Source organism: Bison bison, unplaced genomic scaffold (genome assembly GCF_000754665.1).
Source record: "Bison bison bison isolate TAMUID 2011002044 unplaced genomic scaffold, Bison_UMD1.0 scf7180017864304, whole genome shotgun sequence".
Lineage (NCBI taxonomy): Eukaryota > Metazoa > Chordata > Mammalia > Artiodactyla > Bovidae > Bison > Bison bison.
In genome coordinates, this window is record NW_011494876.1 from 13,325,702 (window position 1) to 13,351,649 (window position 25,948).

Genomic DNA, 25,948 nt, shown 5'->3' on the forward strand with positions numbered 1-25,948 from the left:
GAAAGATCCCCAGGAGGAGGGCACGGCAGTGCACTCTATGGAGAATTCCAAGGACAGAGGAACCTGGCAGGCTACCTCCATAGGATCGCAGTCGGACACGACTGAAGTGACTGAGCATGCACACACTACTTAATTAAAGAAGCCCTTGATTGCTTCTCATTGAGAGGTAGTATATAGTATAGTGCTTGAGGAATTAGAATATGGATGCTTTGCTAGGTTTGAAACCTGATTTTCCTTCTTACTAGCTGTAGGACACTGGCAGGTACTGCTTATTCTGTGCTTGTTTCCTCATGGTGGCTATGGTTACCTTGTCCAGTTGTTGAGAGTATTAAATGGCTTAGTATGTTTAAGTGCTTTGGATAGTAGCCACACATGGAAAATCCTCAGTAAATATCATATGTGTTATTTCTTCTCTTCCTGTCCAGTTTCCTTGTGTGCCACTTATCTGGTTGGTTCCGATGCTTCAGCCACAGAGGCCTCCTCTCAGTTCCTCCCTACCTTAGAGCCTTTGTGTGTGCTGCTCCCTGTGCCTGGACTACACTTTCTTTTCTGTCCTTTTTGACTCGCTGCAGTTTCCCCTTTGTTGTTGATCATTCAGTCGTGTCCAACTCTTTGCAATCCCATGGACTGCAGCACACCAGGGTTCCCTGTCCTTCAGTATCTCCTGAAGTTTGCTTGAACTCATGTCCATTGAGTCGGTGATGCCATCCAACCATCTCATCCTCTGTCACCCCCTTCTCCTCCTGCTCTTAATCTTTCCCACCATCAGAGTCTTTTGCAATGAGTCTTTCTTCACATCAGGGGACCACAGGTATTGGAACTTCACCATCAGTCCTTACAGTGAATAATCAGGAAATGTTGGTCTCCTTTAGAATTGACTGGTCTGATCTCCTTGCTGTCCAGTAGACAAGAGTCTTCTCCCGCACCAGTTAGAAAGCACCAATTCTTCAGCACTCAACCTTTAGTATCACCTTGAATATCTCCCTTAGCGCCCCCCAGCCCCCACCCGCCGCCTCCAACCAGGGACCATATCAGTGTCCTCTTATTTTAGGTTAGGTCTGCCGTTATGTTCTGTTTTAGCACCCACTGCTTTTCCTTCTTAGCACTTTAAATAATTGTTTTAAATTGTTAGCTTAAATTTTCTTCCTCCTATTGAAAATAAGTGTCATGAATGCAGAAACTAAGTCTCTCTTGGTTACTTTACCTTTACCCCCTGGAATAGTAGATGGTAATGAACTGGTGTTCCATAAATATGGGGAGTGAATGAATTATAGGTGGAATGATATAGTTTAAATGTTTTGGACTTGGAGTAGAAAAGGAAGCTGAGAGAAGAAAGCTTGTTCAGAGGATTTAAATCTCACTACCAAGTTTATACTCAGTTGTTCCTATCTGTGAAAGTATGAGTTTCAGTGCTTAAGTTGTATGAAAGGACTTTGGATAACTGGTAGTTACCTCAAATGGGATATCCGTAGTATTAACAGTTATTAAGATTTTCTCTATGCTCAGTAGGAAATTTAGTTTTAAAATCTGAAAAGGATGTTATGCTCATTTTACAGATTTAAAAAATGGACATAATGTAGTCTGTATAAGATAGCATATTTATCGTGGGTGGAGCCGGAGCTAGAATCTGTTTAAAAGGTTTTTATGAGAATCCATTCCTGGGGATCGAATACAGATTCAGAATCTTGTTGACAGGTGCAGAGGTATTTGCTCTTGTAGGTATCACAGGCAGCTGTGGCTGTTGAGTTCTTGTCCCACCGTTACGGTTTTCTGCATTGTTGTCCTTTTGGTCTGTTCACATTCTGCCTTCAGGCAGCAGCTTCTTTCCTCTTTCTACTCTATTAGGCATATGTAAAGGCAGTATCTGAGATTGTTTTGCATGTAAGTAAAGCAGGAATAAATAGATTCATCCATGTGCAGCATGGATGGGCCTCAAAAACATGCTGAGTGAAAGAAGCAAGATACAAGAAACCACATACTGTATGATTCCATTGCTGTGACGTGTCCAGAAGTGACAAAATCTCTAGAGACAGAAAGTTGATCAGTGGTTGCCTGAGGCTGGGGATGGAACAGGGAAGAACTGCAGGTGGGAAGGAAGTTCTTTTCCAGAGGGATAGAAATATTCCAAAATTGGAGTATAGTGATGGTTACACAAATCTGTAAATTTACTGAAGATAATTGAATTGTACACTTAAAATGGAACATTTTGGCATGTGAGTTATGTCCCAATAAAACTCTTTTTTTTTTTTTTTTTGAAGAATAAATGATATCAGAGCTTATTTTGGAAGAATTGTGCTTTTTTTGTAAGTGTAATTGTAGACAAATACAGTTCATACTTTTTGGTTCTGCATAATATTGTAGGTAAATGAGATGGGAAACTAGATAAAATAATACATTGTATCCTGAATCTTACTAAGACAGAGCTTTGAAAGCTAAACTCCTCCCCCATTCCCCAGAACTTCATTAAGAATTGGAGTTTTCGTGGATAGACCTGATCAGTATTATAATCTAAGTTGAAGAGGTAGTGATTCACATATATATGTTTATTTGTTGTGATTTTTAGATATCAAGATCTTAATAGCTCGCTCTCTCTGTGTCTACACACACACACATATACCTTCAAAATTAGAAAAGGTGTCAATTTTTGTTTCTAATTACATCTATGCTGCCAGTGTGTTTTTATCTGCCGTTTCAACCCACCAGAGTGTTGCGTCTTATGGGTGAGTAAACACTGGACTGCAGCCTGTTAATGTGTTCTTTTTGATTTTTCAGCACTTTCACTTGGACCCTTCGATGCCCATTGAACAGATGCTTGAGAATTGCAAGTAATCTTCAGATTGTAGCATAACCATAAGGCCTGTCCTCTGTGTGGGGAGGAGCTTACCCATGTGCTGTGGAAATGAACGGGGAGCAGCAGACTGATGCAGGTATCGGTTTTGCTGAGCGGAATCTGTTTTTCGGAGTGCAGAATTCCATTACTCACCTGTGTTACATTGTCAGGCTTATCTTTCTACCACTAAATGGGAAGCTCTTTGAAGATACGAGTTATCTTTCTTTGTACCTGGCACCAGGGGTGCTCAGCCTGTTTGCTGAAAAAGTAAATAACTTTTATGAGCAGACTTCGTTTAAAAAAAAAAGGTAATTTGTTTTGAAGTAATTATCAATTCATAGGAGCTTGAAAAGATTCTGACAGTCTTCGTGTACCCATCACACAGCTTCTACTGTAAGTGACATGTCATTTAAGTATAGTGCAATATAAAAGCTGGGAAATTGATATATGTATCAAATGTATGTATTTCTCTATGATTTGTGTAAATTCCTGTAACTGCCACTTCAGTCAAGATACAGAACTATTCCATCGCCACACAGAGCTCCTTTGTACTGCCCCTTTACAGTTACACCGACTCCTCTTCCCCAGCATTCCCTAACCCGAGGGAACCATTAATCATTTCTTCATATCTATAATTTTGTCATTTCCAGAATGTTACATAAGTAGAACCACACAGTATGTGACTTTCTGAGATGGGCTTTTTTTCACTCAAAATAATGCCCCTGAGATCCATCCAAATTCTTGAATATATCAGGAATCTGTTCTCTTTTATTGCTTGGTAGTATTCCATGGATATAATGCCGTTTGGTTAACCATTCATCTGTTGCAGTACATTTTGGTTGCTTCCAGCTTTTGGCTTTTATGAATAAAGCTGCTATGAATAATCATATACATAAGATTTCATTTTTCTGGGATAAATGCCCAGGAGCACCGCTACTTTCCAGCGTGGCTGTACCATAAACATTCTTTCCAGCAATGTATGAGATCTGATTTCTTCACATCCTCACAGCCATTTGGTATTGTCACTATTTTTACTGAAGTCGTGCTGATAAATTAACAGATCATCTTGGTCTTACTTTGCATTCCCCTAATGGTTAGTGATGTTGAACAGGTTCTTACTTGCCATCCCTACATCGTCTTCAGTACCATGGCATCGTAGTTTTGGCTCATTTATCAGTCATATTGTTTGTTGCTTTTTAATTGACAACTTTATTGAAGTACTTTTTTTTGAGATACAATTCACATACTGTAAAATTTACCATTTGAAAATATACAATTCAGTGGTTTTTAGTATATTCACAAGCACTACTACTTAATTCCAGAACATTTTCATCACTCCTCAGAAGAAACCATTGGCAGTTATTTCTTGCTTAATCCAGCCTCTGGAGATCATGTCTACTTTCTGTCTCTATGCTGCTGCTGCTGCTAAGTCGCTTCAGTCGTGTCCGACTCTGTGCAACCCCATAGACAGCAGCCCATCAGGCTCCACCATCCCTGGGATTCTCCAGGCAAGAACACTGGAGATAGATTTTACCTATTCATACTCTTTTTTAATTAATGTTTCCATGGTATATCCTTTTCATCCTTTCACTTTCAACCTCTGTGAATCATTATATTTGAAGTACGTTTCTTATAAAACCATATAGTCATTAAAATTTTTTTTTCAGTCTTGTAATTGGTGTGTTTAGACCAGTTACAGTTAATGTAATTGTCGATATGTTAAGGCTCATGTGTGCCTTTTTTTTTTTTTAACATCTGCCGGTTTTGTTCATTTGTTTTCTCTATTTTTTGTTCCTTTTCCTATCTTCCTGTGGGATACTTGAAAATGTTTTTAGAATTTTGTTTTGATTTGTCTGTACAGTGTTCTTTTTTTTTTTTTTTTTAAAGATTTTGTTTGCTGGAGTCATTGTTGCCCTTCAGGCTTTCTCTAGTTGCAGAGTACAGGGGCTACACTCTAGTTGCAGTGCACTGGCTTGTCATTGGGGTGGCTTCTCTTGTGGCATAGCACAGCCTTTAGGCACACAGGCTTCAGAAATTGCGGCTTGCGGGCTCTACAGCACTGGGTCGGTAGTTGTGGCGCACAGGCCTAGTTGCCCCATGGCATGTGGGATCTTCCTAGAGCAGGGATCGAACCTATATCCCCTGAGTTGGCAGGCAGATTCTTAACCAATCTATCATCAAGGAAGCCCTGTATACTGTTCTTGAGTGTATCTCTTTGTGTAGCTTTTTTAGTGGTTGCTCTAGGTATTATATATACCTAACATATCCCATTGGAGAAGGCAATGGCACCCCACTCCAGTACTCTCGCCTGGAAAATCCCATGGATGGAGGAGCCTGGTAGGCTGCGTTCCATGGGGTCACTGAGGGTCGGACACGACTGAGCGACTTCACTTTCACTTTTCACTTTCATGCGTTGGAAGAAGGAAATGGCAACCCACTCCAGTGTTCTTGCCTGGAGAATCCCAGGGACGGGGAAGCCTGGTGGGCTGCTGTCTATGGGGTCACACAGAGTCGGACACAACTGAAGTGACTTAGCATAGTAAGCAACATATCCCATTCTGCTGATGTTATCATTTTGTTAGAGTGAAGTGTAGAAATTTTACCTGCTTTTTATATCTCCTTACCTACTCTTATTTATAATAAAACTTGTCTTAAATATTTCTCTACATATTTTGAGAACCAGATTAGATACTGTTAAAATTTGGGGGAACTTTCCTGGCTGTTCAGTGGTTAAGACTGCACTTCCAATGCAGGGTGTTACAGGTTCCATCCCTGGTCAGGGAACTAAGATCCCACATGCCTTCTGGTATGGCCAAAAAAAAAAATTTTTTTTTGGCTTCAGCTGTCAAATATAGTTTAGAAAATTCAAGAGAAGAAGGAAAATGTTTCATGATAATGTTTTCCACTATTTTTATTTTTTGTTCTTTATTAATTCCTGATTTTCCAAGATTCCTTTTACTAGCATTTCACTTCTGTTTATAGAATTTCCTTTAGCCATTTTTCTAGTGTAGGTCGGTTGGTGATAAAATTATTAGTTTCCCTGTCTCTGGTCACTTCCCTTAGAAGAGGTACTGTTTCTCTTGCTGCTTTCAAGATTTAATGTCTTTCATTTTCAGCAATTTGACTCTGTGTGTCTGTGTACAGATTTCCTTGGGTTTATCTTGTTTGGGGTTTTCTCAGCTTTTTAAAATTGTAGGCTCATGTCTTTTGACAAATTTGAAACATTTTCAGCCATTATTTCTTCTAGGACTTTTACTGCCTTGTTCTTTCTCTTCTTTTGGAACTCTGAAGACACTTTTGTTAAATCTTTGTTATTGTTGCACAGCTTTATGAGGCTCTTTTCATTTTTTTCTCTGTGTTGTTTAAATTGAAGTGTTTTCTATTGCTCTTTAATTTTAGTGATTCTTTGTTCTCCCCATTCTGCTTATAGAGCTTATCTATGGAGGGTTTTTTTTTTTTTTGGTTATATTTTCAGTTCTAAAATTTCTTTTTTTAGCTGAGGAGGAATGAGAGATGGGAATAGATCCAACTTAAAGTGCCACAATCCCACTCTTCTGACAGAGGTTCAATAACTTGTCTTGAATAGATGCTTTTCAGTTTGGGGTTTTTTGTTTTTTTTTTTTCCCCTTCAGTTAATTTCAGAACTTTGAAATGGTCAAGTTTCATTGTTTAGCCAGTATTTTTGCTGCTTTTCTGAAAGAGTAAGGTATTCACTTTGCTATTTAGGAAGTTGATTTGTTTTCTTTTGTTTTAAATGTTGTCATTAACTCATACAGTATATATATTACGTGTGAATTTAAATCCGTTGCTGTCATCATTCATTTGATGATCAAATTATTCCATTCTCAAGCAGTGAGAGTTGTTTCAGATTGGTTCCTGTGTTCTTTGGATGTGATGTCATTATATCTCTGATAGTTTTAGTCCTTGCTTTCTGGCATAGTAAGATTCCAAGGTTCCTCCGGTACATTTCCTGCCCCAACTTTGCAATCTGACATTTCTCTGAGAAGCTCTTTTTTTTTTTTTTAAGTGGATATGATGTTTATCGGAGAAGGCAATGGTACCTCACTCCAGTCAGTACTCTTGCCTGGAAAATCCCATGGACGGAGGAGCCTGGTAGGCTGCAGTCCATGGGGTCGCTAAGTCGGACACAACTGAGCAACTTCACTTTCACTTTTCACTTTCATGCATTGGAGAAGGAAATGGCAACCCACTCCAGTGTTCTTGCCTGGAGAGTCCCAGGGACGGGGGAGCCTGGTGGGCTGCCGTCTGTGGGGTCACACAGAGTCGGACACGACTGAAGCGACTTAGCAGCAGCAGCAGCAGCATGATGTTTATAATCTACAGCCCAGATGCTGGGGTGCTCATTGATAGTAGCTTGCCATTTCTTCTAGGTCTCATCCATAAACATAGCTGGAAAATACACATCATTTTTTTTTATTTGATGCACGATGTGGGGGATCCTAGTTCTATGACTAGGGATCGAACCTGAGCCCCCTGCAGTGGAAGTGTGGAGTCTCAAGCATTGGACTGCCAGCAAAGTCCCAAAATACACATCTTTTGAAGAGAAAAGAAAATCAGATGGCTTCATCTGATATTTATAATTTTATAAAATTGTATAAATTTTATATAATTTCATAAATAATTTTATAAAATTACAGGGATTTTCTTTCTTTGATTTTTATATCTTTTCTTTTGAAAATGTGTTGTTTTGTAATCTGTAATATCATCACTTATTTGTTTTTATCCTCATTTAAACTTGTTTAAATTGTTTTATCCTTATTTAAACTTATTTATTTATATAATATTCATATAATTTTCTCACAACAAGAATACCAACATTCCAGATATCAATAGAATAGTAGTGTGTGGTTTAAGATTTCATTGTTTTGTCTTTAAATATATTCCACTCAGGTTTCCAGTCAGAATTCTGTATTTTAATAATGACTTAAAGGGATTCTGTTTTCTTTGTGGTTTTTCCACCAACCATTAGGCGTGTTTGTTTAAGTTCATTTTCAGTTTTTAGAATTTTTAATTTAAATATGTTTCTAAATTGTGTAAAGAATATACGTAATTATAAAGTCAAAATTATATTTATAACAACATTCCCACTTTCAGGTTGATAGAATTCATGCTTTTTATTCTTCTCCATATATAAAGAAGGTTTATTACATTTTATCCTGTTGTTCATTTTTTAAAATGTAAAAAGATAGATGTGAGCATTTGCATATATATTCATATCTCTTTGACCCTATGCAAAAATTAGAGCTACAAGAAAAACTGCTCTATGTTTTGCTGTTTGACTTAATATGTACTGAGGATTATTCCACATCAGTATGTGGAAATCGTTCTCATTCCTTTTTACAGCTGTATAATGTTGGATGTATATACTATATTTTATTCACCCAGTTCCTTACTGATGGACATTTGGATTAATTCCAGTCTTGGTATTACATATATAGTACTACAATGAATAGCCTTGTACATACGTCTTTTTGTATTTTTGCCAGCATATCTTTGGGATAGATTCCTAGAAGTGGGATTGCTGGATCAGAAGGTAAATACATATGTAATTTTGTTAGCTGTTGCCAACAAAAATACAACCCCTTTCACCAGGGTTGTATCATTGTACTTTACCTGCCTAATTACTTGCCTCACCATGAAGTGTGTTGTCAAACTTTTAGAATTTTTTCCAATCTGATATCTCAGTGTAGTTTTCATTTGCATTCTTTTAAAATGAGTAACTTTGTACCTCTTTCCATATGTTTAAGGACTATTTGCAATTCAAAAAATTCTCTTTTCATGTATTTTGCTCATTTTTTTATCAGATCATTAATTAGTCTTGTTTTTTCTCAGTTTTTAGGTAGTTTTTTTGATGTATGGGAGATTTTAGTCCTTTAATTCATTGCTTTTATTGCTCCTGTTTATTTATTTATTTTTTAATTGGCATGCTGCCTGAGGGGCTAGGGTTCTTGCCAAGGACCATGAATACAAATTGTCTAGCCTTGTTATGTTCTAGTGATGGAAGTTGGCTTTCTATTGACTCATGCTTCCAGGATGCTCCCAATAAAATCTTTATTGATTTGTTTTATTTCTAGTGAAAAATTTCAAATATGTAGAAATGAATGGAAAACATATAAGGAATACTTCTGTACCTACCATACAGAATTTAAAATTAATAAATAATAAATTAACTTTGTCCAAATTTGTTTTCATGTTTTTAAATTGTGGTATATTATCCATAACATAAAATTTACCATTTTAACCAGGTATACTGGTCATTCACATTGTTGTGCAACCATTAACACCACCATCTCCAAAACTTTTTTATCTTCCTGTACTGGAACTCTGTACCCATTAAACACTAACTCCACATTCCCCTCTCCCCCCCAGTCCTTGGAAACTCCCATTCTTGTTTCTGTCTCTATGAATTTGACTACTCTACCTCAAGTAAGTGGAAACATACAATATTTGATCTTTTGTGCTTGACTTATTTAGTGTAATGTTCTCATAGTTCATCTACATTTTGTAGCCTCAGAATTTCCTTCCTTTTTGTGACTGAATAATATTCCATTGTATGCATATACCACATTTTGTTTATCCATTCATTTGTTGATGGATACCTGGGTCAGTTACTTCCACCTTTTGGCTGTTGTGAGTATTGCTGCTCTAAACATTCATGTACAGATACCTGTTTGAGTCCCTGTTATCAATTCTTTCGGATATATACCCAGAAGGGAAATTGCTGGATCATATGGTAATTATATTTAAAATGTTTTGAGGAACCACCAAAAAATTTTCCACACTGACTATACCATTTTCTATTCCAAGACCAGCAATGCACAAAGATTCCAATTTCTCATTTCCTTGCCAAAGCTTATTTTCTGCTTTTTGATAATAGCCATCCTAATGAGTATGAGGTGGTGTCTCTTTGTGGTTTTGATTTGCCTTTAATGATATTGAAGATCAGTCCTGGGTGTTCATTGGTAGGACTGATGTTGAAGCTGAAACTTCAATACTTTGGCTACCTGATGTGAAGAGCTGACTCCTTTGAAAAGACCCTGATGCTGGGAAAGATTGAGGGCAGGAGGAGAAGGGGACAACAGAGGATGAGATGGTTGGATGGCATCACTGAGTCAGTGGACATGGGTTTGGGTGGACTCTGGGAGTTGGTGATGAACAGGGAAGCCTGGTGTGCTGCGGTTCATGGGGTCGCAAAGAGTCAGACACGACTGAGCAACTGAACCGAATGATGTTGAACACATTTTCATGTGTTCCATTTTTTTAAATTAATAAAACATAATACAGTTTAAGTCTCTCTTACTTTTCTTCTAACCTTCTTTGCTTCCCTCCATCCCCAAAGGTTATTGAAATGCATGTATTTATAAACATTATATTGCAGAGTTTTGTTTTGAGGCTTAAATTATATCTTGTACTTTTTATTCTGCACCTGCTTTTTTTTTTTACTTGATGTGATTTTTTTTTTTTTTTTTGAGATTTATATGTCAATCCGTTCATTCATTTCAGCTGTTACATAGTAGTGCTCCATTGTAGGATTGCCATCATGTATCTGTTCTCCTACTGATTGCTTCTGTCTGTTGCTGTTAGAAACAGTACTGTGGTGAGCGTCCCTGTGTTTGCTTGCCTCCTTGTGTCTGTGTGACGCATAGACTCCCCAAGGGTGTACTCATTCAGCAGCTGTTTATCGTAGACCTGGTAGTGTTAGGCATGGGCAGTGGGAACGCGTCTGAATAAAGCCCTGCTTCTAAGCAGCTTATGTGAATTGGGGTGATTGGGTTACAATGAAGTGTTTGAATCTTTACTCCCTCAGCAAAAATGTGCTGAGTCTCTGCTATGACAGAAATAGAGCATTTTCCAAAACAACGTTGCTGTCTTCATAGAGTTTGTTGTCGAGTGGGGAAGATAAAAAGACATAAGGTATACTTTGAGGTAGGAATGAATGCCTTGAAGATAATGAAAGCAGAGGCTGGGGGCTTCTACTTTAGATGTGCACTGATGGAAGGCCTTTCTGGTTGCTGGAAGGTCTTTCTGAAGAGGTGTTTGAGTAGAGGCTGAATGAAGTAAAGCTGTGAATGACACAGGGGAATGAGCCTAAGCTGAGGTAATAACTAACCTAGGGGCTTTGAGGAGAGAACGTGGTTAGAAAGTAAACAAACAAACAAACCTCAGTGTTCTTTGAGTGCAGTGAGCAAGCAAGAGGCTGGTTGGGGATGCAGTGGCAAGGTCAGGAGCTAGGAGTCAGATCATATAGGGCCTTTGTAGTCTCCCAGAGATTTTAGGTTTATTGCATGATTAAAAGGTGAAAGGTATTGTTGTTAGACCTTGCACTTAGAGCAGTAGAAATGGTGGGAAGTGATTAGACTTGGGGTATTTTTAAAGATAGTACCTACAGAATTTTCTGATTAATTGAATGTAAGATTGAAAGAAAGAGAAAAAAGTAAGAATAACTCCACAGTTTTTGGGTTGAGCCAAAATATCAGCCAGTGGTATCTTTTACTCAATTTGAGGACACTAAGGAAGAAGAGATTGAAAATTTAAGTTTGAAAGGCCTATTAAAGATCTCAAATACTTGGCAATTAGATACCAACTTATGGTCCAGAGTTATTATAATAGTTACACTCTCACCAGCTTTATATGATCCATTTAGGCGAATCCCAAATGGATCCTAGCAGGAGAGAGCATGTCACACTCTATGGTGTTGAGATTCATTCATAATCAGTGCATTAAGTGGAAATAAAAGTGTTAGTTGCTCAGTCATGTCCAACTCTTTAGGATCCCATGGACTGTAGTCCACCTGGCTCCTCTGTCCATGGAATTCTCCAGACAAGAATACCAGAGTGGGTAGCCATTCTCTTCCCCAGGGGATCTTCCCAACCCGGGGATCAAACCCTGGTCTCCCACATTGCAGGCAGATTCTTTACCATCTGAACCCCAGATCAGATCAGTTGCTCAATTGTGTCTGACTCTTTGCAACCCCATGAATCGCAGCACGCCAGGCCTCCCTGTCCATCACCAACTCCCGGAGTTCACTCAGACTCACGTCCATCGAGTCGGTGATGCCATCCAGCCATCTCATCCTCTGTCGTCCCCTTCTCCTCCTGCCCCCAATCCCTCCCAGCATCAGTCTTTTCCAATGAGTCAACTCTTCGCATGAGGTGGCCAAAGTACTGGAGTTTCAGCTTTAGCATCATTCCTTCCAAAGAAATCCCAGGGCTGATCTCCTTCAGAATGGACTGGTTGGATCTCCTTGCAGTCCAAGGGGATCTCTGAACCCCCAGGGGAGCCCAAATCAGTGCATTAAGGGAAACTGCTATTTAAAAAGAAAACTTAGTTATCCTGGATGTAAAGTAAATTAACTTGTGAAGTAAGTTGTAAGTTAGGTTTACTAAGTTTATATTTTTATATCTTGAGTTTTCTCTAATTGGGTCTTGCCTGTTTTGTGTTGTTTTGTTTTAATTCCAGATGCTGGATCTGGAGTGGAAGAAGTGGAGTTAAGCTGGGAAGACTATCTAGAAGAGACAGGGTCCACAGCAGTTCCCTACGGGTCTTTTAAACATGTAAGTGGTGACTATATTGCTTGACTGCCTGATCCTTTTTCATTTAGAAAAAATGAAAATCTTTTTTCATTTGATCTTTTTTCATTTAGAGACCTTATCGTATGGATCAGTTTTAAATTCCTGATATGATAACATCTCTGCCATATCTGAGCTTGGTTCTAATATCTGCTCTGTCTATTCAAACTGTGTTTTTTGTCTTGCAGTAGCTCTGTAAGTTTTTGTTGAAAGCTGGATATGTTAATAATATACTGAGTAAAAAAAAAAAGAAATAAATGAGTTTTCATTGTTTTCTGTTTATCCAGATAAAAGTTAGGCTGATTTTACTGTTCGTTTTAGCTGTGGGTGTGAGAGGCTAAAAGGTACTTTGCTGTCGTTTATTTTGCCTCACCTTTTGTACAGGAGCCCTCTTAATGTGGTGGTAAGGTATGAGGGGAGCAAAAGCATTCTCTAGTCCTGTGATTTGGTCTCAGTGTTTTAGTGAGCCTGAGTTGTGTGTATTCTTTCCCCTATTTTGGAGGCTAGAGGGGGCTGGAGTTGGGTATTTTCCTTACCTTAGATCAGTAAGGTTCTGTTCACTGTAGTTGGTTAGGACCTAGTGAAATAGTTTTTCTTGAGGGTTAGTCTTGTTAAGAAGAACAGAACGCTTTGGATGTATTTTATGATGGCTGCTTTCTTCTCTCCCATATTGTAGGCAGATTCTTTACCATCTGAGCCATCGGGGAAGCCCAATTTTTGTTATAACTTGTCTCAAAGAATTTTCTAATTTCCTTTGTGATTTCTTTTTTGATCTGTTGGCTAGCTGTGTTTAATATGCACATATTTGTGAGTTTTTTAGTTTTCCTTGTGTTACTAAGTTCAAGTTTTATTCCATTGTGACCAGAAAAGTTACTTTGTATGATTTTGTATTTTTGTCCTGATATGGTCAGTCCTGGAGAATGTTCCATGTTCATTTGAGAGGAATGTGCATTCTCCTGTTGCTGAGTAGTGTTCTCTTTACATCTATTAGGTCTCGTTGATTTATAATCTTGTTTAAGTCTTCTGTTTCCTTTCTGTCTAGTCATTCGATCCTATATTAATTGTAGGGTACCAATTTGTTTAGACATCAGCACAACCTTGATACCAAACCTAATAATTCAAGAAGAGAAAATTACAGAGATGTGTCACTTACAATGACTGATGCAAAAATAGCTTCATACAAAGTAAACTTTGTATACCAAACTGAATGTACCTGTATTTAAAAAGGATAATACATTAATAACAAGTTGATTTTTTCCAGGAATGCAGGATGGCTTAACATTTGAAAATAAACCAGCATAATTCACCATAGTAGTAGAATAAAGGAGAAAATTTTTACTATTATCACAATATATAAAGAAAATTATTGATAAAATTCCATATCCACTTATGATAAAATTCTTAGCAATCTATAGATGAGAATGTCCTTAATTTGATGATGTGTATATATACAAAATCTACAGAAAACTATTAATAGTAATATGATTCATATTTCTTTTTATTATGGAAGAAGACAAAAATTATGCTGGTTAACATGATTCCTATTTGATAATTGTATTGGAGGATCTAACCAATACAATAAGGTAAGAAAAACAATTAAAATGTTTAAAAATTGAGAAGGAAAGGGAAAAAAATCATTATTTGCAGATGAATAATATATAAAATAATGTACAACTATATTAGAATTAATGAGTAATTTTTGCAAGATTTTTAAATACAAGACAGATATAAAAAAATTATATTTCTATATACTAGTAACAGACAAAAATGGAAGCTGAAAGATGTGATTTACAATAAGATAAAAAACATCAAATGTAACAGATATTTGCAAAGAGACACAAATCTTTATTGAAATAACTTAAAATGAAGGAATATGCCTTGTTCATATAATGGAAGACTCATTGTTTTAAAGATGTCAGTTCTTCCCAAACAAATCTGTAGATTTACTGCAACTCAAATCAAACACCAAAAAAAATTAGGTAGAAATTGACAAACTGATTCAAATAAGTAAAACCTGACCTCAATCTAAGACCACAGATAGCGATTAATTCAGGGTGGATATTAGTTCTCAATATGAAAGGCTTCTAGAAAATAATATAGTAGTATTGATATATCTTATGACCTCTCGGGATAGGGAGAATTTGTTTAAAAATACAGAAAATTAATTAACCTTTTAATGGAAAAATATTGATGGATCAGAGTATATTGCAATTAATGACTTCTATTTATCAGGCAACACTATCAAGAAAATGATATTTGTAATACAAGTAATTAGCAAACTGATATCTAGAATACTGAGTCAAAAGTTGGCAAAAAATTTAGGCATTCCCCAGAAGAAGTCTTAAGTGGCTAATAAAATATAAACATTCTCAAGTCTATAAATAATAGTACAAATTAAAATCACAGCAAGATAATATAATACATGCTTCAAGATGGTTAAAATGAAAAAAGCTGAAAATACAGTAATATTGGTTAGAATGTTGGAGCAAGAAGATTTCTTGTTCGCTATTGGGAGAGTACATTGGTGTAACCACTTTGGGAAACAGCTTGGACGTATCTTTTTAAGAACTCATGTAGGTATGCATCAAGTGACATACGGATCTATTCTTATAATCATGACAGTGTTATTAGTAGTCTTCCAAAACTGTGAACTATCCAGAGTGCCTTCTCCTAGAAGAATTAGAATGGATAAATTATGACGTATGTGTATAATGGAACATTATACAGGAGTGAAAAGAGATCAAGTACTGTTATGTGCAACAGCACAAATGAATTTCATAAGCAGTGTTGGGCAAGAAAAGCATTCATACTGCATAATTTTGCCCACATAGTGCTGAAACACAGGCAGTGTTAAACTGTAGTGTTATAATTTAGGATAGTGATTACCTTTCAGGAATACAGCAGGTTAGTGATTAGAATAAAAATGAAGTTTTACACAGGATGTATACTTTCCCTTTCTGGCTTCTCTTTTGCAGAAGCCCCCTCACTTCCCAGTGGTTATGATGGCCACATTGTACTTAGTTGTTGTGTTTCCATGGGCTCCTCCAATGCATGACAGTTCCTCATTCTCTCTGTCTTTCATGGTGTGGATACTTTTGAAGTGCAAATCATATACTAGTTATTAAGCTAAGCTAAGCTAAGTCACTTCAGTCGTGTCCGACTCTGTGTGACCCCATAGACGGCAGCCTGCCAAGCTCCCCCGTCCCTGGGATTCTCCAGGAAAGAACACTGGAGTGGGTTGCCATTTCCTTCTCCAATGCATGAAAGTGAAAAATTAAAGTGAAGTTGCTCAGTTGTGTTGGTACAAAAATAATTGCGGTCTTGCATTGTTGAACTTGGCTGTTTGATATCAGAATACGTTCTTTTATTAATGTGGTTATGTTACACCATCATTTTAATACACATTTCTCACTTTATATTTTTTTGCTAGTGACTTATTATTTGCTGTTTATTTTATATTCATTTTAAACTAGGGAAATGATGTTAGATGAAAGGCAGATTCGAGCAGTTTTCTTATTCGAGTTCAAAATGGGTCATAAAGCGGTGGAGACAACTCACAACATCAACAACACATTTGGCCCAGAAACTGCTAACGAATGTATATTGCAGTAGTGATTCAAGAAGTTTTGCAAAGGAGATGAGACCCTTAAAGATGAGGAGCTTTAAGCCACTGCTCTCCTCAGTGACTGGCCATCGGAAGTTGACAATGACCAATTGAGAGGATCATCAAAGCTCATCCTCTTAAAACTACAGAATAAATTGCCGAGGACTTCAATGTCGACCATTCTGTATTCGTTTGGCATTTGAAGCAAATTGGAAAGGTGAAAAAGCTTGATAAGTGGGTACCTCATGAGATGACCACAAATCAAAATACCGTCATTTTGAAGTGTCATCTTCTCTTATTCTATGCAATAGTGAACCACTTCTTGATTGGATTGTGACGTGTGATGAAAAATGGATTTTATATGACAACCGGTGATGACCAACGCAGTGACTGGACTGAGGAGAAGCTCCAAAGCACTTCCCAAATCCAAACTTGCACCCAAGAAAGGTGATGGTCACTGTTTGGTGAACTGCTGCCTGTCTGATCATTATAGCTTTCTGAATCCTGGCAAAACCATTACATCTGAGAAGTATGCTCAGCCAGTTGATGAGATGCACTGAAGACTCACAAGGGTCGAACACGACTGAGCAACTGAACTGAACTGCACAGAAAACTGCAATGCTTGCAACTAGTGTTGGTCAACAGAATGGGACAAATTCTCCTCCACAACAACACCTGACCACGCGTCGCACAACTAGCATTGGGCTATGAAGATTTTGCCTCATCTGCCATACTCACCTGACTGCTTGCCAACCGACTACCACTTCTTGAAACATCTTGACAACTTTTTGCAGGGGAAATGCTTCTACAACCAGCAGGAGGCAGAAAATGCTTTCCAAGAGTTTGTTGAATCCCAAAGCATGGATTTTTGTGCTACAGGAATAAGCAAACTTATTTCTCATTGGAAAAATGTGTTGATTCTAATGATTCCTATTTTGATTAATAAAGATATGTTTGAACCTAGTTATAATGATTTAAAATTCATGGTCCAAAACTGCAATTACTTTTTCACCAACCTAAATGTTTTAGGTTTCTTAGTTGGGCTTTGGTTTTTCTCGTGATTAACTTGAATTTATGCATTTTGGTTTATGCACTTCTTTGTCCCACAGTAAGAAACCTGGCTCTCATTATTTAGTACATACGTACAGGATTTTCAGAATTGCAGACTGCAACGTTTGTGACTATATAATTTGTCATTTAAATTAGGGCACTTTTGAGAGAGAGAGGAGGCATTATTAGTTATTATTCAGAGATAACAGGTGTAAACACAGACTGTTTCAGGGAAACTGGGAAATACGGCTCCCTCTGTATGGTATGTATTATACATATTTATTATCAATATAACTTCTGTTTGTCCTTTACTTTTTCTAGCTTCATGAATTTTCTTCTTTTGAATGATTAAGAAATCACTCTTGAAATCTTAATGTGTTGAAGGTTGTTAAAATGGTGAACATTCAGTGGTCTGTATATTTAATAGAAAGCATGTTCTATAATCATGATAGACAGCTTTCGTGGAATACTGACTTCTCTTAAAGCTCCTTCAGGGTTGATGGGACCGAACAGCATTGCTAGTCCCTGTTTTGTTTGGGTTACTCCTGTGAGTTAGAACTGAAATTTCTCAGATTTCCCTTGAGAAGATTTTATTGCATTTAGTGCTTTAGAATGGTAAGTCTTAAAGAATGTTGGCCAAAGAAGTACTCATTAGATGTTTTTCTGGTGGTTAATAACATGTCTCTGTTCAGGTGGACACACGTTTGCAAAATGGATTTGCTCCTGGGATGAAACTGGAGGTGGCTGTGAAAACTGACCCTGAAACCTACTGGGTTGCCACCATCATTACCACCTGTGAGCAGCTGCTCCTCCTCCGCTACGATGGCTACGGGGAGGATCGCAGAGCAGACTTCTGGTGTGACATCAGGAAAGCTGACCTCTATCCCATTGGGTGGTGTGAACAGAATAAAAAGACCCTCGAAGCCCCAGAAGGTAATGGCGATACGTCATATCCAGATGTGATGTGGTATTGATATAGGAAAATTTAGGCTGTCCACAGTCTTAAGATTTTCACATCTCCTAAGCACATTAGTCTTCCTAACTTCTTTGGGTTAGTATTTTGAATGAGAATATTTATAAGGAATAATATAAATTTCCATTAGAAAAAATTATTTTCTGTGCTCCTTATAAGCCTCAATCTTTTATGACATTCATAGGGAGCATCAGTTGTTTACCATCCTGTGGGTGTGTGAGGCTCTCTGAGTTTAACTTGTAGGTCTGGCTGTCTTAGAGTACATTGGGCCAGGTTGTTTCTCTTTCTGATTTTACTGTCCTCCCTCCTATTACCTTCAGACAGTCTGGGACCTGTGAGCTTTTAAAGTAAACCAGCTGAAGCTCCCTTTGAGGAAAGAGCCCTACTGGGAGTAGAATCCAAATTAAGCAGGACAGAGACAATAGGACAAAAGGAAGAGAAGAGTCATATAAACATGGAAAAAGGAAAGAGATGGCCTTAAGAAAATTTAGACCTTATATGCTTTTCTTCCAGCTTCTTATTTTGTTATATTGATAATTTTAGATTTACAGAAATATTTCAGATTTGCAAAAATATAGAAAATTCTTGGAGCCTTATTGTCAGCTTTCCCCAAATGTTGGTATTGTACCACATTTACTTTATCCTCCTTTCTTCCCTCTCTGTCTTTGTCTCTCTCTTTTCTCTCTCTCTCTCTCTCTCTCACTCACACACACACACACACACACACACACACGTATCTTTTTAATGAACCATTGAGAGTCACTTGTAGACACAATGCCTTTTTAATTTTTTTTCCTTTTTACTCTTAACATGAGAATACACCTCTAAAAATGGACATTGATGAACACAGTAAAATAATAAAATCAGGAAATTAGCTTTGATATAATACTGTTGTTTAATCTATAGAGCTTGTTCTGTTTTCATCAATAATGTTTTTATAGTAAAATGTTCCTATAGTAAAAGAAAATCCCAAGTCATTTGTTACATTCATTTATCATATCTCCTAAAGATTCCTTTAATCTGGGGCAGTTCCTTAGTCTTTTGTTCCAAAGTCTTCCATGACTTTGACATCTTTGAAAGTTACGGGCCAGTTTTCCCACTAATGTTCATTATGTCTTAGATCCAAAACATTCATTATTCCCCGTATCTTTTCCTTGTCCAAGATTTCAGTATATTTGGCTGTCATCTTTTTAGTTTCCTTAACCTTTCTTTGTCTTCCTTGATGTTGACATTTTTGAGGAGTATAGGCCAATTATTTTTTAGCATGTGTCACAATTTAGGTTTGTCTGATGTTTACTTACATTCAGACTGTGGACATTTGGTAGGAAAAAATGCAGAAGTAATGCTGTGTCCTTCTGGTGCATGATGTTAGGAGACAACATGCTGTTAATTTGTCCGGTCACTAACTTGTGATATTAACTTTCATCACTTAAGTTGATATATTCCAAATTTTTCCACTGTAAAATTACTTTTACCATTTTTAATTAGTATCTTGTGGGCAGATACCTTAAAATTATGTAAATACCTCTTTAGTCTTTAAACATCACCCACTATTTTTGGCATCCATTGGTAATTTTTATCTGAAACAGTTACTACTAATGCTTAGCGAGTGTTTTTTTCTAATTCCTTCTACATTTCATAATTGGCTTTCTACTACAGAAAGGGCTTTCCCTTTTCTCCTGTTTACACACATGCGTTTGTGTATACATCTGTATTTATGTATATATGTCAGTGTAGACTCATGAGTCTTACTCAGTGGATTATGATCCTTGCTGTCATTATTTATTTTGATGATCACACTGTCCTAGATTTGGCCAGTGGACACCTCTTCAAGCTGGCAGATGTGTCCCTTGCTATGTTCCCATTATTCTTTGAATAGTTTCTTACTCAGGAAACTTTCCCCTGCCTCAACCCTGAAATCAGCCATTTCTCTAGGAATCCCTGGTGATTTTCTTTTTTTTTTTTTTTTGTATTTTGAAGGATGATATTTACAAATGAAGATCTGAGTGTTTAGAGTCCTGGGGTTTTTGTGGGCTTCTAGCTGATCATTAACATTCTGTGAAAAAACAATGTAAGAGAAAGTTCTGGAGACATGAAGTTACCTGGCCCACTATCTCAAGAGTATAGCAAAATCACCTCATTTAAACATGAACAACAGGAAATGATTTCTGTCAAGTCTCATACAAGGTCAAGGTATAATTTTTTAAAAAAGGCAAAAAGGAAGAATAAAATCCTTCCAGAGAAACATAATCACAAAAGAGGTGAACACTGTATCAGACAAAAACATTTCAAAACAGGATAAAAGAAAATAGTAACTACAATAGAGCAGTGAGAAAACCATAAATAAAATTTATAAAAATTAGAAAATGAACTGACTAGAGAAAAGGAAGATTTGGAAAAAAAAAATAGAAGTTAGACAAGAACTAGAAGTTTAAAAATAGTTGAAATGAAGACTAAGATGAAAACAGGAGTGACTCAAGCATGAGCAATGGAACAGAAAGAAAAGAGGAAAAAAGAAAAAATTTTAATTAAAAGAATTAAAAAGGACTTGGAGAAAATAATATAGGTTGGCAAAAATAGACGTCCCTGAAGATAAGAACCAAAGCAATGAAATAATAAAATACTGTAAACTATAATTTAAGAAAACTATGGAAATCAAATAGGATGTAAAAATACATATTGAAAGGTTTCACTATGTACATGGAGAAATCAAATGAGAACAGCTACATCAAGGTGTGTATTAAACTCTAAAGCAGAAATGGATCCCTTGATCATTTAGGCAAAAAACACTTAAGTTTCTTGAAAAGTTAAGAAAACAAGATTGTCACCAGACTGATCGACAACATGCTTTATGCCAAAAGATGACAGGGTAACATATTTAAGAAATTCAGTAAAAGAATATACAAGGCCAAGATTTTATGTTTAGCCAAACTGAGCTTCAGGTGTAAAGGCCACATGTTAGGAATATGTAGAGACCCAGGGAATATTGTGCCCATGAGCCCTTCCAAAGAAATCCACTAGAGAATGAGCCACAGAAAATCAAACAAATGAAGAAATGTTAGTGTGACAATGGTTAGTGAAACCCTAAATGACTCTTGAGAGTCCCTTGGACTGCAAGGAGATTCAACCAGTCCATTCTAAAGGAGATAAGTCCTGGGTGTTCATTGGAAGGACTGATGCTAAAGCTGAAACTCCAATACTTTGGTCACCTCATGTGAAGAGTTGACTCATTGGAAAAGACCCTGATGCTGAGAGGGATTGGGGGCAGGAGGAGAAGGGGACGACAGAGGATGAGATGGCTGGATGTCATCACCAACTCGATGGACGTGAGTTTGAGTGAACTCCGGGAGTTGGTGATGGACAGGGAGGCCTGGCGTGCTGCGATTCATGGGGTTGCAAAGAGTCGGACACGACTGAGCGACTGAATTGAACTGAAATGTATATATGGCTATAGAATTTAAAGCTAAAAGATGGTTATAAGAGAGACAACATAAATACAGTATAACTGTAAAAAACATGGGACCACAGTGGAGAGAACAGGTGAATGGTGGTATAAGCTTATTCATCCTCCCTCCCCCTTTGAAAACAGGGTTATTGCCTAATAATTTAACTGATTACCTTTCGTGTGTGAACTGGGAGTAAATGCTGTTACGTGAAATGAGATGCTGAAAGAGAGGAGAAAAAGGAGGTTATTGCTAACTTAACGTTGTTTGTTAAAAAAAAGAAATAGAAAATAGTCTAAAATTAAAGAGGACTAGAATTGTTACATAAAGATATAGTATAAAGATAACCAGAAGGAAAAAAGAACCACAGACTTTTCTAAGTGCCAAAAGATAGATTTTAAAAAGAAAAAGTATATATTTAAATAAAATATATCACATAGTGAAAGACTATAGATCCACACAGGTAATTTATGTAATATTAAACAATAAGTCAGCATTGAGGCCATATCTTTGATAATGTAAATAAATTATGTTTATAAATAAATTATATATAAATTAATGGGCTTTCTCTTCTATTAAAAGTAGACAATTCAGGTTGGCTCACAAAGTAAAACCCACTTCTGTGCTATTACAGGAAACATACGTAAATGGAGATATTCTGAAAGAATAAACAGAAAAGGATGGACAAAGATACGTAGACCAGGTGCAAATAGAAAGCAGGAGTCTCAGTCTTGATATCTGACAAAGGTGGAATTCAGATCAGAAAGCACTGTAAGAGACAAAGAAGGGTATTTTATTGTTATTTTTCTAATTGAAGTATAGTTGATTTACAATGTTGTGTTGGTTTCAAGTATTCAGCAGAGTGATTCAGTTATACATATTATATAAATTCTTTTTTAGGTTCTTTTCCATATAGGTTATTGCAAGATACTGAATATAGTTCCCTGTGCTGTACAGTGGATCCTCGTTGTTTCTCTGTTTTGTGTGTGCTCATGTATATCTGTTAATCTCAAACTCCTAATTTATCCCTCTCCCTCCCCTTTGATAACTGTAAGTTTGTTTTCTATGTCTGTGAGTCTGTTTCTGTTTTGTAAATAAGTTCATTTGTATCCATTTTTTAGATTCCACGTAAAAGTGATATCATATGATATTTGTCTTTGACTTATGTCACTTAGCATGATTAATCTCTTGGTCCACCATGTTGCTACAGATGGCATTATTTCATTCTTTGTTATAACTGAGTAATATTCTGTTGTGTGTGTATAACAATATATATCACCTTTCCAAAGAAGACTACTTCATAGTGACAGAAGGTACAGTCATTAAGAAAAAGAAACAGTCTATCTACATACATCAAAGGAGTGGTCTCCAGATGCTTTGTTACATGAATAAAGAAAAATCCATATTGAATGAGGGAGGAAGAAGATATATGAATGTGTGTGTGAATTTCATTTTTTAAAAATGAAGGAATACTTTTTTTAATTGAACAACGGTTGAATAGCAGTAAGGAACACACCATTTTAAAAAGTTACCGATAGGAAAAGGAGGGAATAGGATGAAGGGGACAAAGACAAAAGCCAGATTTTCTGAATGTAACTTACTTTGTAGAATTGAATTTTGAACCATGTAAATATTCTATATAACTTGTGAAAAAAAGTTTTAAAAAATGCAAATAAATCTGTGTTTGGAGCTTGTGAATTAACTACCCAAAATAGAAAAACTATTTCAATGATTTTCAAATACAGTAATTTAAATGTATGTCCCTGTGGGGAAAGTTACCTGTGGAGAAAGAACGGAATAGGATGAAGGGAACAAGGATAAAAGGCAGTTGTTGAAACTACCGTACATGGGGATTCATTATATTATTTTCTCTACTTTTCGGTATGTTTGAAAATTTCCACAATAAAAAAGTAGCTTATTTTTGAATAACATTATACTGACAGTGATACTTACAGTGAGTTGGGCCCGTTCTCCTTTTTTTTTGGATAAAACTAACCAGGAAGTAACTCATATCTACAGGAGTATTATTTTTAAGCTCTCAAAGAATCAATATGTTGGGCTCTTACATATTAAAAAGTTAAATGCACCTCTAAACCATTTTCACAGAGTTAGTTTTCTGTATTCTGTGTGGTTTACTTTCTTTGTGTTTCGTGGCTGACAGTATGATTCCGTCATCTAGGCATCAGAGATAAAGTGTCTGACTGGGATGAGTTTCTACGGCAGACCCTGACCGGAGCATGTAGTCCTCCTGTTCCACTGCTAGAGGGCGTGAGTATTATTGCTTCCAGAATCAGGATGGAAAACTAATGTTCCTCTTCAGGGAATCTTAAAATGGCTTGCTTATTTACCACTCTGAGTCAGTTCAGCATTACTACTACAAACCCAGGTGTAGGTCTTAAGGGTGTAAACTTAACCTCAGAGGTTGTAAACTGGTGGCTTGCTCAGAGCCTAGTATGTTTTTTAATTGGTTGCAAACACATAAAACGCTATAGTTTTCCAGATTCCTTCACGCAGCTTGGAAATGTGGCCTTTTTCAGCTCTCACTTGGGACTGAGCCAGGGTTGAATCTTTTGGTGTGGACATGTGTAACTCCTACACCAGGTGACTTGAGAGACCCCTTTTCTTTTTCCCAGAAGATCCTGCAGCACTACCTACCTACTTTCAGCAGTTCTTTTAAATTAGTGTAGCTTTTGGGCTTTTTGGTGAATATAGATAATCTTATTTTTGTGAAATGAATTTATTGGTTATGATGTTTCTAATTTACATTTTGTCTCTGTTATACCAGCAAAATTGTTTGTAGCATATGTGAAATGTGGTTTATGAAGATTCCAATGTCTTTACATCCTTACCAACACCTGTTGTTCTGTTTTTGGCTATAGCTGTCCTATTGTGTGTAAAGTGGCTTCTCACTTTGAGTTGCATTTCCCTAATGACTGGTAATATTGAAAATCTTTCTATGTGCTTCTTTTTTGGAGAAGTATCTGCTCATTTTAAAATTGGGCTATTTATCTTTTTATTATTGGCTTGTAAGGGTTACTTATAAATTCAAATTACAAGTCTAGATCAAGATATATGATTTTTAAAATGTTTTATCCTGTTTTGTAGATTGTTTTTTCACTTTCTTGAAGATATTGTTTGTAGAACAAAAGTTTATTTCGATGTAATCCAATTTATCTTTTTTTGTCTTAATCTTTAAGAAGGCTTTGCTTAACTCAAGGTCATAAAGGTTTGCTCCTATATTCTGAATGTTTTATAGTTCTAACTCTTATATATTTGATTCTGTGATCCATTCACAATTCCCCTTTTAAGCTTGATTGTTGAATTTGTTTCTAGGTGATCTTTATATTTTATACACGCATACCTCAATTTATTGTGCTTCACTTTACTGTGCTTTACAGATACTGCAGTTTTTACAAATTGAAGCTCTGTGGCAACCCTTCTTTGAGCAAGTCTGTTGGCACTATTTTTCCAGCAGTGTTTGCTTACTTTGTGTTTCTGTATTACATTTTGGTAATTCTCACAATGTTTCAAACTTTTTCATTATTATTATATTTGTATGATCTCTAATCGGTGATCTTTGATGTAACTATTGTATTAAGTTTTTTGTTCTGTATTTTTAAATTAAAGGTTATGCATTGTTTTTTTAGACATAATGCTGTTGCATACTTAATAGACTAACTATAGTACAAACTTAATTTTTATATATACCAGGAAGCCAAAAAATTAGTTTGGTTCACTTTATTTCTATATTTACTTTATTGCTGTAGTCTGGAACTGAACCTGCAATATCTCAGAGGTGTGCCTGTACTCTGACACATTTAATTACGTTTAGTCAGGGTCTGGCTCACCACTCAGTAACATATGAATAAATGAATTAATCTGCTCTGTAATGACTTTGATTCAGCCATTTTTATCTTTAGTTGTGAATGTGTGCCTTTATTTGTTCATGTGTTCTTTTGCACATATATAAATTTATAATTATCATAGAACAGTTCTTAGGAGGAAAAAAATTAAGTTTGAACATTAAGAAATGATGACATGATATATTGAAATCACCCTTTTTTATTTCTTTTTTCTAGTTTTTAGTAGTATATCTAAAGAATGAGAATTAAACTTTTCATTTCGTTGAGTGTATTCAAAACACTTACTCTATTATTCGTAAGAGCATTGTTGTGAAATGAGTAAAACATCAGAAATAACTGAAATCCCATCAGTATGTAAGTGGATAAACTACTGCCCAAGTATAATAGAGAATATCAGTAAAGCAGATTAAAAGAATGAGGAAGATTTGTATGTGCTGTAATAGAAAGATAGCTATAAAATATTAAGTGATACAAACACACTGAAAAACAATATATAGTTTTCAAAAAATACAAGAGAGAGAAAAAGATAAGACGTGGATGGATGTTGACTTGGGTGTAAAAAACCTATTCTCACAGAGTGTTTGCCAAAGCATTT

General features: G+C 36.4%; 1 protein-coding gene across 6 annotated transcripts in view; it reads left to right on the plus strand.

Annotated features, from left to right (window-relative positions):
* SFMBT1 (Scm-like with four mbt domains 1) overlaps window positions 1–25,948 on the plus strand; it is a 117,585-nt gene that overhangs the window by 64,599 nt on the left and 27,038 nt on the right. For all 6 annotated transcript variants that reach the window (XM_010851696.1, XM_010851695.1, XM_010851694.1 and 3 more), the window contains exons 3-6: window positions 2,773–2,927; window positions 12,311–12,405; window positions 17,767–18,007; window positions 23,670–23,758. In XM_010851696.1, coding sequence (XP_010849998.1) covers window positions 2,900–2,927; window positions 12,311–12,405; window positions 17,767–18,007; window positions 23,670–23,758 — 453 coding nt within the window. In that variant the 5' untranslated portion in view covers window positions 2,773–2,899. The remainder of the gene's footprint in view (window positions 1–2,772; window positions 2,928–12,310; window positions 12,406–17,766; window positions 18,008–23,669; window positions 23,759–25,948) is intronic.